The sequence below is a fragment of the Zeus faber genome (genome assembly GCF_960531495.2).
Source record: "Zeus faber genome assembly, chromosome: 13".
Classification (NCBI taxonomy): Eukaryota; Metazoa; Chordata; class Actinopteri; order Zeiformes; family Zeidae; genus Zeus; species Zeus faber.
In genome coordinates, this window is record NC_137198.1 from 4,306,271 (window position 1) to 4,318,517 (window position 12,247).

The window sequence follows — 12,247 nt, forward strand, 5'->3', positions numbered from 1 at the left end:
AGGCCTGTTCTGGGTCTCTGAGCGAGGGGGGGGGGCTCCTTAAAACCAACAAGGAAACAATCCTTTCAAAAGGTGACTTCATTCACCGTGGGGGGGGCTCTGGACATCTTGGAGAGCCTCCTCAGCGAGGCCCGACGACAGCAGGGAAAAGGGGCGATTAGATGACTCATGGCATCGGAGGAGCTGCCGGAGACCCCGTTTAAAGCGCGCGGCCCAGAGGCGCAACCGGGCGTCGCGCTCCGCATCCGCACGCCGGCCCCGCCAGAGGTCAGGAACAAAAAAAAACAAAACGTTTTTCCACCCGTCGTGCAGTGGTCTGCGAAACGCCCGCGGCGGAGGTCAAACTCTACGTCCTGGTTAATGAGTGATCCCAAGGAGGCCACAGAGCCTCCTTGGGAGGAGGTGGAAGGAGACGGTGGCATCCAGACGGTGGTTTGTGAGGAATATGAACCCGAAAACGAGACCCGTGCGCCGACCCCTGACCCCCCCCAGCCGACGCTCCCCAAACGCCCACATGACGGCGTCAAATTGTGCTTTGCGATTAAAGAAAGTGAGAGCCGAGGATTTCAGGCCAGTGTGCGGCGGCGCACGGCTCAAGTTAACTCCCAGTTATATGGAATTAAACATTCACCGTTTTTTCCGCCCGGTTACTCCACATTTGCATATATATATATATAAAGAAAGAACCCCCGCACCATTGAGTCTTACCGTCTTGGGCATCTTGGCTCCGAATGGTACTCCCCCTGGTCCTCTGCGTTAGAACGAGCGGAGACGGCGGCGGGACCTGCTGCTGGCGGAACCTCCGGCTGATAAAGAGGAGCGCGGCTCCGGCAGCGGCCGCCGGCGCGCTCGGGGGCGGGGGGCGGGGTTTGGCGTCCTTTGAACCCGGCTGGAGGTCGCCCCTGCCGACCTGACGTGGGAGGCTCTTAACCCGCCCGATAGCCGAGGACGAGGTGCGGCCTCGCCTCCGCCGGGACGGGAGCGGGGCGGCACGGGCGGGGGGAGGGTTGCACCCGGGGTTTCTGCCGTCACGCCGCCCCGGCTGCAGTGACCTTTGATCGCTGTTGTGCTGCACCGGGCGTCTTTGGAAGCTGTGAGGAGCAGCTACGACAGAGGTGGTGGCGGGCGTCAGTGGATATAGAAAAACTTTCTACACATGAACCATCCTGTGCATTTACTTGGTTATTTTGGTATTTCTGTTCCGTATTTTTTGACTTTTTCGGCATTTTCCTTTTATTTTTCATGAACATTTTTTTTTTTATGGTCAATCGTCGATGGAGAAACACTTCTCGATTCTGATTCTTTGCTCCCAATTATACAAGAGAAAGAAAATCAGCTATTTCATCAACTATCAACTATTTTAATAATAAATAAACTGTTTGAACGTTTAAACAACACGTGCACAGCTCACCTCCCTTCCGCCGTATCCAACAATCAACAGGTGGCGGACAGAAATGGATATTATCGAAAATAGAAAAAAAAGAAATAAAAACCTGCAGATTTGACCACATTTCAGTTGCAACATTAGGGGAAAAAAAACAAAAACCCAGAGAGGTTTATTGTGTGGGAAGCTTTATTCATAGTTAATACAATACAACAACAGCAAAAAAATCAGGCGGAATAGAGAACGTGAGCGTGTTTCAAAACCTCTGCTGGGTCACGGGTGATTAAATGTCTGCGAACGCCGAAAATACCTGAACAACGTCGCTGATCAGTCCAAACACCATAAAGAATGTTGAAAGGTTTGTGCTTGTCATTTATTTGCCCATTTGTTATTAGAAATGTAAAACACAATGGAACTCCGGTCTTTGGCTGCATTCGCCCTTGAAGCCGCTAAAGTGGGGGAAAAAAAACGACCCGTGCCACTTAACATTGTTCCACAGAGACTGAAACATGAAACAACAGCTTCCGTCCCAACATTCCTACACCTTCTTGCCTTTGTGTGATTCTGCCATTTTCGCGGTCCAGGGCAAAAGTTGTAAGGTCAAAGCCACCGTGGGCGGTGGTGGCGCTGCCGCCGGACCATGCACGTCAACACCCACCTGCGCCACCCACACCAGCCTCCACACAGACACGTCCAGTCAGCGTTGCTCATCTTCTTTGAATTATTACTTGATGGAAAATGAAGAATACGGGCGACGCCCTCTCGCGCCCTAAAACTCGTCCTTGTGCTGGAACTGGGGCTGATCCTCCGACTGGAAGTCCTGCTTGGGACTGCCGTCCTGGTTGAGGATGCGTGCGGCCGTGTAGCCCACGATGGGGTATTTGCGTTTGTACGTTCCTTCGAACACGCTCTCCAGGGACTGCAGCTGCTCCTCGGTGAGGCCGGCCTGTCGACGGCGGGAGAAGAAGCGCACCGTTACTTCTTATCTATTTATCGTTTTTTTTTTTAAACATCGCCGATTGGGGTGGACACCCCCAATTACGTCTCGCCGCGGCGCCCACCCACAGTGTCAGAGGTCAGATCCGCCGGGTCCAGGGACATCTTGGCCACGGCCCTGGTGCAATCCTTCCCGACCAGCGAGTTGTAAGGCGCGTCTTTCCCGTAAAACTCTGAAACGAAAAAAACGAATGGAAATGAATTGCCAGGGGCAACAGCTGGGATCAGGGAATCGCCGCCTGATCCCTTCCATTCGTTTTGGTGAGACGGGCAGGAAAGAGAACCCGACGCCCATCTGCGTTTCACGGTTTGACAGTGAACGCCGAACCAGCAGGGAACACAAAGCCGTTTTTGTGCTGCTCACCCTTCCCCTCGGTGACATTGAACACCACTCCCTTGATCGCCATGAGGAGAGGCTCCCCCTCCTAAAGTATGAGAGACATTAAGAGAACGACGGGTCATTATGTTAGAAGGCATTCAAGCACCACAGAGGGGCCATAGCACAGTCCCTCACACACACACACACAGTAACCAATGTTTGTTTACATACAGAGTACTGTGTGTGTATATATATATATATATATATATTTCCTGCATATTTGACCACATTTTAAGAGAAAACTGGAAAAACCAAGAGAGGTTTATTCTGTGGAGACTTTATTCACAGTTATACAGCACAAACAAAAAGCAAACAACAAACGGGCAGAATCTTTCAATCCTTGGACTTTCCTCACTCACATGTGATTCAATGATATACCCTAAACACGCATATTATATGCGTATATATATATATATATTACACTTTATGACGCACACATAGAAGTTCCTGCTTTTAGGTTCTCTCTCTCTCTCACACACACACTCCATAAGTAAGTATAAATAACAAATTGACGCACAAATAACACACACACACGCCCACGCAGCCACGCACACACACACACACACACACACACACACACACACACACACACACACACACACACACACACACACACACACACACACACACACACACACACACACACACACACACACACACACCTCAGTTCCGTCGTATCGTCTCAGCTCCTCCTCGGTGAATAATCGCACCGGTTTGGTCTCCGGGTTGTGGGTGAAACTCAGAGCAGCGCAGCAGCAGAGCAGCAGAGCGACGCGGAGCCGTGCTGTTGCCATGGCAGCGCGGTGGTTTGTGTGGATACGGAAGCCCCGCAGTCCACCGCTTCCCTCCCGCGAAGCTCCGCCCACCTCGAACTGCTTCCGCTTCCAGCTGCAGGGAAGCACAGCGTGGCTCCCCGTCACTTTCACTCCCCAAAACTTATTTTTTTACCTGAATTATTTATTTTTCTGTTTTTTTTCTGTTACATTTGAGTACAGTGTCGATCCGAGCACAATAAAGTAATCAAATACTTTAAAATACAAGTATTATACAGAAAATAAATATAAAAAAATATATAAATACATGTACTCCTCATTTAACAACCTACCTGTTTAACGACCGTTAGGTCTTACAACCAGCTCTCTGACTGTATTGTACACTGTACAATACCACAGCGTCTCAGCGTCAAGCATCTCATCGCGCATCACCCTTTATACACTATATACACTATATATACTATATACACTGTATACATCTCATGACCGTTCTGTCTGTCTCAGTCTGTCAGTATTCACTACACTAGCGTTCGCAATGGTCACGCCCCCTTACCGTGAAATAACACGGTCCTCGCTTAGAGACCAATTCGCTTAACGACCTGGTTGTCGGAACGGAACTCGGTCCTTAAGTGAGGCGTGCCTGTACTAAAACACATAAGAAACAACACACCTGAACACACCACAACAAACCTGAAATAAAAAAAAGTATTAATTTATCTATTTAACTATGTATTTATTTATCCATTTATTCATTTATAAATTAATGAAATGTATAAATGTATGTATTTATTTATATATTTGTTTATGTGATTTAGTTTTTACATTTTTATAGTTTCTTATTTTTTGTAAAGGGGCCACATTTCTTCTATGATCACGACTTCATTGTAGGCGTGAGGACCCCGGACAGAAAGGCTCCGAGGAGGTGGAGCGGAACGGCGGAAAGGGCGACGTGGGAGGAGTCGAGCCCGGGATCATTGAAACGCGGCCCCGCGCCGTGGCGAGACGGACGGCCTCCTCCACCTCTCCGCCGTCGCCGCGTCCGTCCGTGCGTGCGTGCGTGTGTCGGCGCGGCGCGCCGGGGAGCTGCGGGCCCTGGAAGATGCGCCTCTCACCGAACCCCGTTTCGTAGAGGAGGCGACGCCGAGAGGAGCTCCGGGATGCCGAGGAGGGACGAGTCCTACGAAGAGGCGAGTTCGGTTTACTGGTCATGTGGCTGTGTGTCTGCCTGTCTGTCTGTCTGTCAGTCTGTCTTTCCATCCGGGCGCAAAGTTTCGCAGCGACAGCGCGTTTAAAGGAAACAGGCTTCCTCGCTTCCACCGTCATGTGACCGCGCAGACACGCTGCCATTATGTAAAGGAACCTCTTCCCCGGGGGGTGCGGACTGGACGCTTTTACTGCTGGGAGCCCGACTTCCACCAAGTCAATACAAGAACACAGCAGCACTCTGTTAGAAGTTAAAGCCCCCACTGGACTGGGGGATATACAAGTTCTTGTCCTCAAATGTACTTGATGTATTCATAGTGAAATTACTTGTGCCCTCGGTAGTACAACAAAGTGGTGTACTACTGCAGCCTGCTTTCTGCAGGGGAGAGCTCATGCATTCTGATTACACTTTACAATTAAAAAATATTATTTGACAAGTCCCCGAGTGGGAAATGTAAACATCCATATTTGCATTGAAATGATGGAGTAAAAGTCTCAAGTCCCCGAAAGTTAATAGACGTGTATTACATATACTTGAAAAAAATAGTATCAGCAACAGTCCCGGGTAAGTACTTAGTTGTACAGGTCTATAAATGCACTCTAATAAGTCTCTGCGCTTCACTCTGCTGTGACTTTTACTAGGTATTGCCTTCCTTTATCTTTCACAGTTTAATGGCGATGAGACGCTTTCGAATTTTTACGAAGAGGCGTCTGATGATCCCGAGCAAGAACACCCGAACAACAGCGTTTCACAAGGTGATAAAGAGTGATGCAGGGAAACGAGGGAATAAGCAGTTGAAGCACAAGCTTTTAGAGTGACTTCCTTCTTGTACGGAAGACATTCGAAGCACCAAACTAATGGGACAACCGGCGTTTACAAATTGAAGGATGTTTGCCCTGTACAGGAATTGTTTTATTTTAAGTGGTCATTTCTAAGACTGTTTTGAATGAATGAATGAATGAATGAATGAATTTCGAATTTGAACTGAATTCTGGATAACATTTCAGGGATTTTCACTTTAAGCTCAACCAGACGAGCTGAACAGCAGAAGGCTCTGCTTCCGTGAGCCCCTTGAGAAATGCCCAGCGGTGGCGAATGTCCAGGCGTTGACTCATCCGCTCTGGCGTCTCCCCTTTCCACTTCATCCCCGTTTCCCCTTTTTCTTCCTTAGCAGACGACGACATCAGGGAAAACAGCCCGTCGCTGAGAGTTAGCAAAGCGTGCCTGAAGAACGTCTTCACTGTCGTCCTCATCTTCATCTACCTGCTGCTGACGGGCGTGGCCATCTTCCTGGCCTACCAGACCATCAGCGACTTCTTGGACAAACTCAACCACCCCGTCATGTCCGTCACCTACAAGGAGGTCGACTTCTTTGCGCCCCCCGGTGTGTACGGCCAGACATTCATAGTTTGGATAGAGTTTGGGGTCGGTTTTGGATGGTCGGGGGTGTAGATATCGGTGTATGGGGAGAAAAAGTATTTTCTGGAAATTAAGTGTCATGGACTATGTTTTTCGGTGGGTTGATGTTTTTTTATACACAAGAACATTTTATATTTGCATACTTGCTGTCTTTCCAAGCAAAATAGCTTTCATTACCACAAATACATACACATAATACATTCCAGGGTGTCTACAGGTCCTTAAAGACCTGTAAATTGGGTGTTAATTTCAACATAACCATTTGATTTACCCATGTATTCATTTTTTGGTCAAAATAAAAAGTTCTGCATCGGAGTTGACATTTAGGGTGTTAACCCTCAGCCAACCGCTGAGCCTATACTTAGAAAAACAATTCATAGTTTGATCTAGTTCATAACCTGTCCTATTTTGCCTTAATACTTACCTCGACCGTGTACCAAATATATAGTTCTTGCAAAACCTGAAATACCTTCTTGAATAAAAGACGTGATTTGTTCATGAATCCGTCTTAAATTTGGTTCGAATTGGTCTTTTCCGATGTCTTAAAACCTAAAAGTGTAACAGGTGATACCTGCAGACATCCTGATGGTTCACCTCTTCTATATGTTTGCGCAGGTATTGCGCTGTATCCTGGTAAAGCTCAGCTGCTGAGCTGCAGGCACCACTACCACAACTACATCCCTCCTCTCGTGGCCCCGGGGAAGCCCGAGGAAGGGGACTGTTTGATCGACCAAGTCTCCTACGTGGGGCCCTTCTCCAACCGAACGCAGGTGACAACTTAAGAGGCGGGCCGATTTAAATGTTTTGGTTGGGATCCTCAGCCGCACGTAACATTTGATAAAGGCACTTTGAGGGCCGCCAAACAAAGCAAAGTCCAGGTTTTCGGAATATGGAGCTGCGTGGCTCTTTCGACTTCTTCCTGCAGCGTATTAGGTGCCTTAAATCATTCTATTTAGAATACAGCCTTTGATTACAGCGAGCTCTGATCAGGGTCTGACGTCTTTCATCTCGAAACCAAGATTAAAGTGTGCTGACGCAGCATCTTTGATCCGTCACAGAAACAAGCCTTGGTCATCCGTGGCCCATCCGATGTCAGAAACAAAGAGCTGATCTTCATGCAGTTCAGCCAGAACGAGACGGAGGAGGACTTCAGCGCCATCACCTACATGCTTTTTGCCAAGTACAGCGACCTGAATGAAAGGTAACGCAAGTATTGGTATCGTAATGGGTGATCGACGTGAGCCGAAGCCTCAGCTGAAATGCCGCTGGTGGTTCTGTTTGGCCTTTTAACGTGACTGTGTGACTGTATGAGTTCCACAAGGTTGAGTCGACCACAACATACAAATCCATTTGAAAAGTCAATTTAGTGCTGTCCATTGATTGGCCGCTTCCCAGACACCGACCTCACTGCAAACTTTCACCCAAGTGTCTTTTTGTAAATCCCTCTAGTGACGATAAATCAACATTCATGATGGACTGTGAGAGGAACTACTCCATGTGGACCTTCTCTGGAGGATTCAGAACCTGGGTCAAGATGTCGCTGGTGAAGACCTCCGGGAGCAGCGACGCCGTGGAGTTTCGGCAAGAGGTAGCGCCTCGTTTGCCGCAAAGACCGTCGACAACCGATGGAAACACGTCAATGAGAAGAATCCTTTTTCCTTGTTTTGTTTTTCCCCTGCAGTCCGGCGTTGTCAAATTCAACGACAAAAGGCCCGTCCAAGAGAGGAGCAATCAGCTGTTCTTTGTTGTGTTTGAATGGCGGGATCCTTTCATGCAAGAAATAAGACTGGTATGTTCTCCCATTTCCCCTGCGTTCGTCTCTTCTTTCTGTTTCATAGTCGTCTTGGAATAAAGACACGGTGGAGCCTCTGCAGCAGATACTCTGGCAGACATTTCTGGTAAACAGATACGGTGGTTGTTATGCACTAATGTGTGCGTTCAAATGGCCTCCAGACAGCTGTCACACAACACGACCCTGGCATTACAGAAGCGGTAGTACGAGGCAAATTTGTTATTTTTCAAAAGAGTAAAAAAAAAAAAAATGATAAAAATATTTTGGCATATTGAGCTAACAAATAAGTCACTGAGCTGCTCAAAATTAGAAGCGGATTATAAATTCAATTGTTCCTACTTCTAAATCAATCGGACTCCAAATACTTTAAAATATGGTATGAAAGCAGCAGGTTTGGACGTTAGCTTTTTAGATTTCTGCATATAAGTCGTCTGAGGAGGTTCTAAGTTTGTTTGAGCATTTCGACCAAATTCAAGTAAGAACTTATTGATGAACGCAAACTGCAAAGATTTGCTCGTGGTTTGTAAGCACAAATTTGGCAAACTAGATTTTTTTCCCTTTAAATCCTCCAAAATCTGTTGTTTCCAAACAGATTGTGACTGCAAACCCCTGGAACTCCATCGCCATTCTCTGCGGGGTCTTCATGGCTCTCTTCAAGGCTGCCAATTTCGCGAAGCTCACCATCCAGTGGATCGTGAGGATGCGGAAGAGATACTTGAGAAACAGAACGAGGGAACTGAACCAGATAAACTGAAGAGCACAGCTAATGCATTCCAAAAATATCTCGTTGCCATTGACATGACGCGACACGACACTACTGGACACGTTTTTGAATTATGTATTAGTGTGATTATTGACAACAATCGTTTATTCTTTCGTCACTTAAATGCTGGACATGTTTCACATTCGCATCCATAAGAGTTCATTGAGAGTCTGTGGCATTTTATGTAGTAGAATTAAAAAAAAAAAAAAAGGGATACATTTATAAGAAGAACTGGAAAACACTATGATATACACCTGAAAATGTCGCTTAAAATGTAAAAAAAAAAAGAAGGTATTTCAGGGGATATAGCATTTTATTACGATGGGCCATAAACTGATTCAATGGTATTGATTTAGAGTGTCCATCACATTTCCAGGGAATAACAGAGTTGAATGTGTGTACCTACTTCCAGTCGTGTAAGACTGCTTTTACTTTTTTTGCTGAAGATGTTGCTGAACTTTATACTCAAGAGGTGGATCTCAAACCCGTTTTGGTTGATTGCAGTGACATCATTGTTCATATGACACTGTTTTTGTATAAGGAGCGTATGCGCAACTTGTCAGTTGATGAATACATTGTTGGATCCAAAATGTATTGTTAAATATTGTCACCATCCTGTTGGATCTCTGGCTCCGAAATGCTAGACAAGTGATTCACTATCACCTGGAATGTACTTGAATTGATAAGAGATTATATTTAGAAAATATATAAACAATTTACCGTATCGCTCGGTTGTGGAAGTACAGATGTTGGTAAATCAATAAAGCAAAACTTGATAGGTTTTCATATCGGTTTGAATTTTGTTACAGGAGATCCAACCGACTTTAAGGAATGTGTGTTTGGTACGTGTTGACGACACTTTTTTTTATTTTTTTTATGTCCAGAGGAGGGAATCCAGGTGTGGAGTAGAAGTTGTAGAACAGGAATTATATCAGAAGCAGGAACTCCATTCTGACCTCATTTATTGATGTAGAGCCAGTTCCTGTGTCAGTTTCAGTTTGGTGTGTTTTGTTTTGTTTTTTGGTTTAGTGGTGGATCAACAATACAACATTACATAACACACACTGGACATGGAAACCCTATCCAAGTTATGAAATACACCAGATGAGATTGAGACGACATTAAATGGATTCGATTAAATATTAAATACATAGATAGATGACAGATAGATAGATGATAGATAGATGATAGATAGATAGATGATAGATAGATGATAGATAGATAGATGATAGATAGATAGATAGATAGATAGATGATAGATAGATAGATGATAGATAGATGATAGATAGATAGATGACAGATAGATGATAGATAAATAGATGACAGATAAATAGATGACAGATAGATAGATGATAGATAGATAGATCGATAGATAGATAGATGATAGATAGATAGATAGATAGATCGATAGATCGATAGATAGATAGATGATAGATAGATAGATAGATAGATAGATAGATAGACAAGGTTTGTTGCAACAAATAACTTGACATGCATGACAAACAGCGTTTTTTGGTGGTGGCCTTCCCTGGAGAATGATGTTTCATTGAACTTGTTGGAGCCCTTCAACTCACCGCTCAAGGCGCTGACCCGGGCGCCGCGCCGCACATACTGCGTCATTTCCTGTGCCTCAACTTTGGCTGTACTTTTGAGGAGCGGGGCCTCGTGGGGCTCTGGTGTTTCCGGTTGGGCCGAAAACAGAGAAACACAGCGCCGCCTGGTGGTCTCCATGTGCACATTAAAAATACTATTATATTAAATTATATTATATTATATTGTACTGTATTATATTATATGTATATGTATATTACCTTTGATCTCTTATTTTATTTTATTCTATATTATTCGACTTACTTACTGCATTGCGTTTTAGGAATCAGTTAGTTAGTCAAGTAGAAATTTTTAGGTAGCTATTGTGTTCAGTCTAGAGCACATTGTGCGTAATCACCGGGTGCGTTGCATTGACATTTCACTGCATATATGTATGGAAGTATGTATATGTATGTGACGAATAAACATCTTGAATGTTGAATCTCTATATACTACAATAGAAGGTTTCAATGTCTTGTCTAACGAACATATTACGGTATTTGTTATTTGTTTCAATCCCACATATATACATAATAGCCTATCCCAAATACATAAGTCTATTCCCTTTATTTCTATTTTGTACCCCCACTCTGTATTACTTTCTTGAGTTATTTGATTTTAATTCATTTTATTTTATTCTATATTATTCTATTTACTTACTGAAATACGTTTTAGGAATCAATTATTTAGTCAAGTAGAAAATTTTAGATAGCTATTATGTTCAGTCTACAACATATTGTGCATATTGTGCGGGTGCTTTGCGTTGACATTTCACTGCATATATGTATGGAAATATGTATATGTATGTGACGAATAAACCTCTTGAATCTTGAATCTTGAATCAATATATATATATATATATATATATATATATATATATATAATATATATATATATATATATATATATATATATATATATATATATATATATATGTATACATGTATGTAAGACACAATCCTTTGAAGCATACGATTGCTTCTACAGGGTAGCATAGGCCCTAAAATAAAATAAAAGAAATAAAATGTTAATAAAAATAGATTAAATTATAAATAACAAAACACATAAAAACGTAACCCCCCCCCCACACACAGATATACTGTAGAATATAGATGTAAGTAGAGGCCGATCAGGAATAAACAGATATAGCTGCTATACATCGATATCTATATCTATATCTACATCTACATCTTTTTCTATATCAAAGTTTCATAATATCTCCAGGTCTTTAGTTGTATTGTTTATTTTTCTGTATATGTTTCTAGTTTCATCTGGATATCAGTGTATATTATATTATACATATTTCAGCCAATATTATATCGTTTGTTGTATTCTTGACAATAAACATATTTTTTTGTTCATATGTAGATTTGTTGTTGCATATTGACCATTATTGTCTTTGTTTATTCTCAGAACTTTATTATTATTATTATTATTATTATTATTACTATTATTATTATTATTATTATTATTATTATTATTATTATTATTATTATTATTATTATTATTATTATTATTATTACTATCATTATTATTATTATTATTATTATTGTTTTATTTAAAAATATATAAAACCACTTCCGGTGGGTGAGGTTCGACGCGTCTGACGTCATCAACACGCGCCCCACGCCGAGCTCTCAGCCCAGGGGGCGGGACTGTTGTTGCTGCTCGCGGTCGTGCTAACAGTTAGCTTCGGTGGATGAGAGGATGCTTTCCGTAAACACTCTGGGATGTCACGTAGGTGGCTCAGTACTGATGTCTCGGTATCTTATACGTTACAGAGTTATTCGCACACACGACACTTGGCGCCGAAGCGGATATAATGGTGTTGTTTATCAGCGCTAGCGCCATTGGCTTTGCTGGAGTGTTCGCTTCCCAACTTCCATTAGCCGCTTGCTAGCGGTTGGCGACTTGTCAGCAACCATTTTAATATTATTCTCATCGTTT

At 43.5% G+C, this 12,247-nt stretch overlaps 2 protein-coding genes across 2 annotated transcripts; one reads left to right on the forward strand and one right to left on the reverse strand.

Annotated features, from left to right (window-relative positions):
* Window positions 1-1,620: 1,620 nt before the first annotated feature.
* Window positions 1,621-3,554, reverse strand: nenf (neudesin neurotrophic factor). Its single transcript, XM_080012219.1, has 4 exons — window positions 3,422-3,554; window positions 2,745-2,805; window positions 2,450-2,553; window positions 1,621-2,330 (listed from the first exon to the last, which is right to left on the reverse strand). The coding sequence occupies exons 1-4, from the start codon at window positions 3,551-3,553 to the stop codon at window positions 2,154-2,156; spliced, it is 474 nt and encodes a 157-aa protein (XP_079868345.1). The 5' UTR covers window position 3,554; the 3' UTR covers window positions 1,621-2,153.
* On the forward strand, window positions 3,552-9,481 carry pacc1 (proton activated chloride channel 1; the record flags this gene model as incomplete). Its single annotated transcript, XM_080012703.1, has 10 exons — window positions 3,552-3,664; window positions 4,421-4,573; window positions 4,662-4,719; window positions 5,404-5,491; window positions 5,908-6,120; window positions 6,771-6,925; window positions 7,214-7,356; window positions 7,605-7,743; window positions 7,837-7,944; window positions 8,540-9,481. The coding sequence occupies 10 exons, from the start codon at window positions 3,552-3,554 to the stop codon at window positions 8,699-8,701; spliced, it is 1,332 nt and encodes a 443-aa protein (XP_079868829.1). The 3' UTR covers window positions 8,702-9,481.
* Between the last annotated feature and the right edge of the window lie 2,766 nt (window positions 9,482-12,247).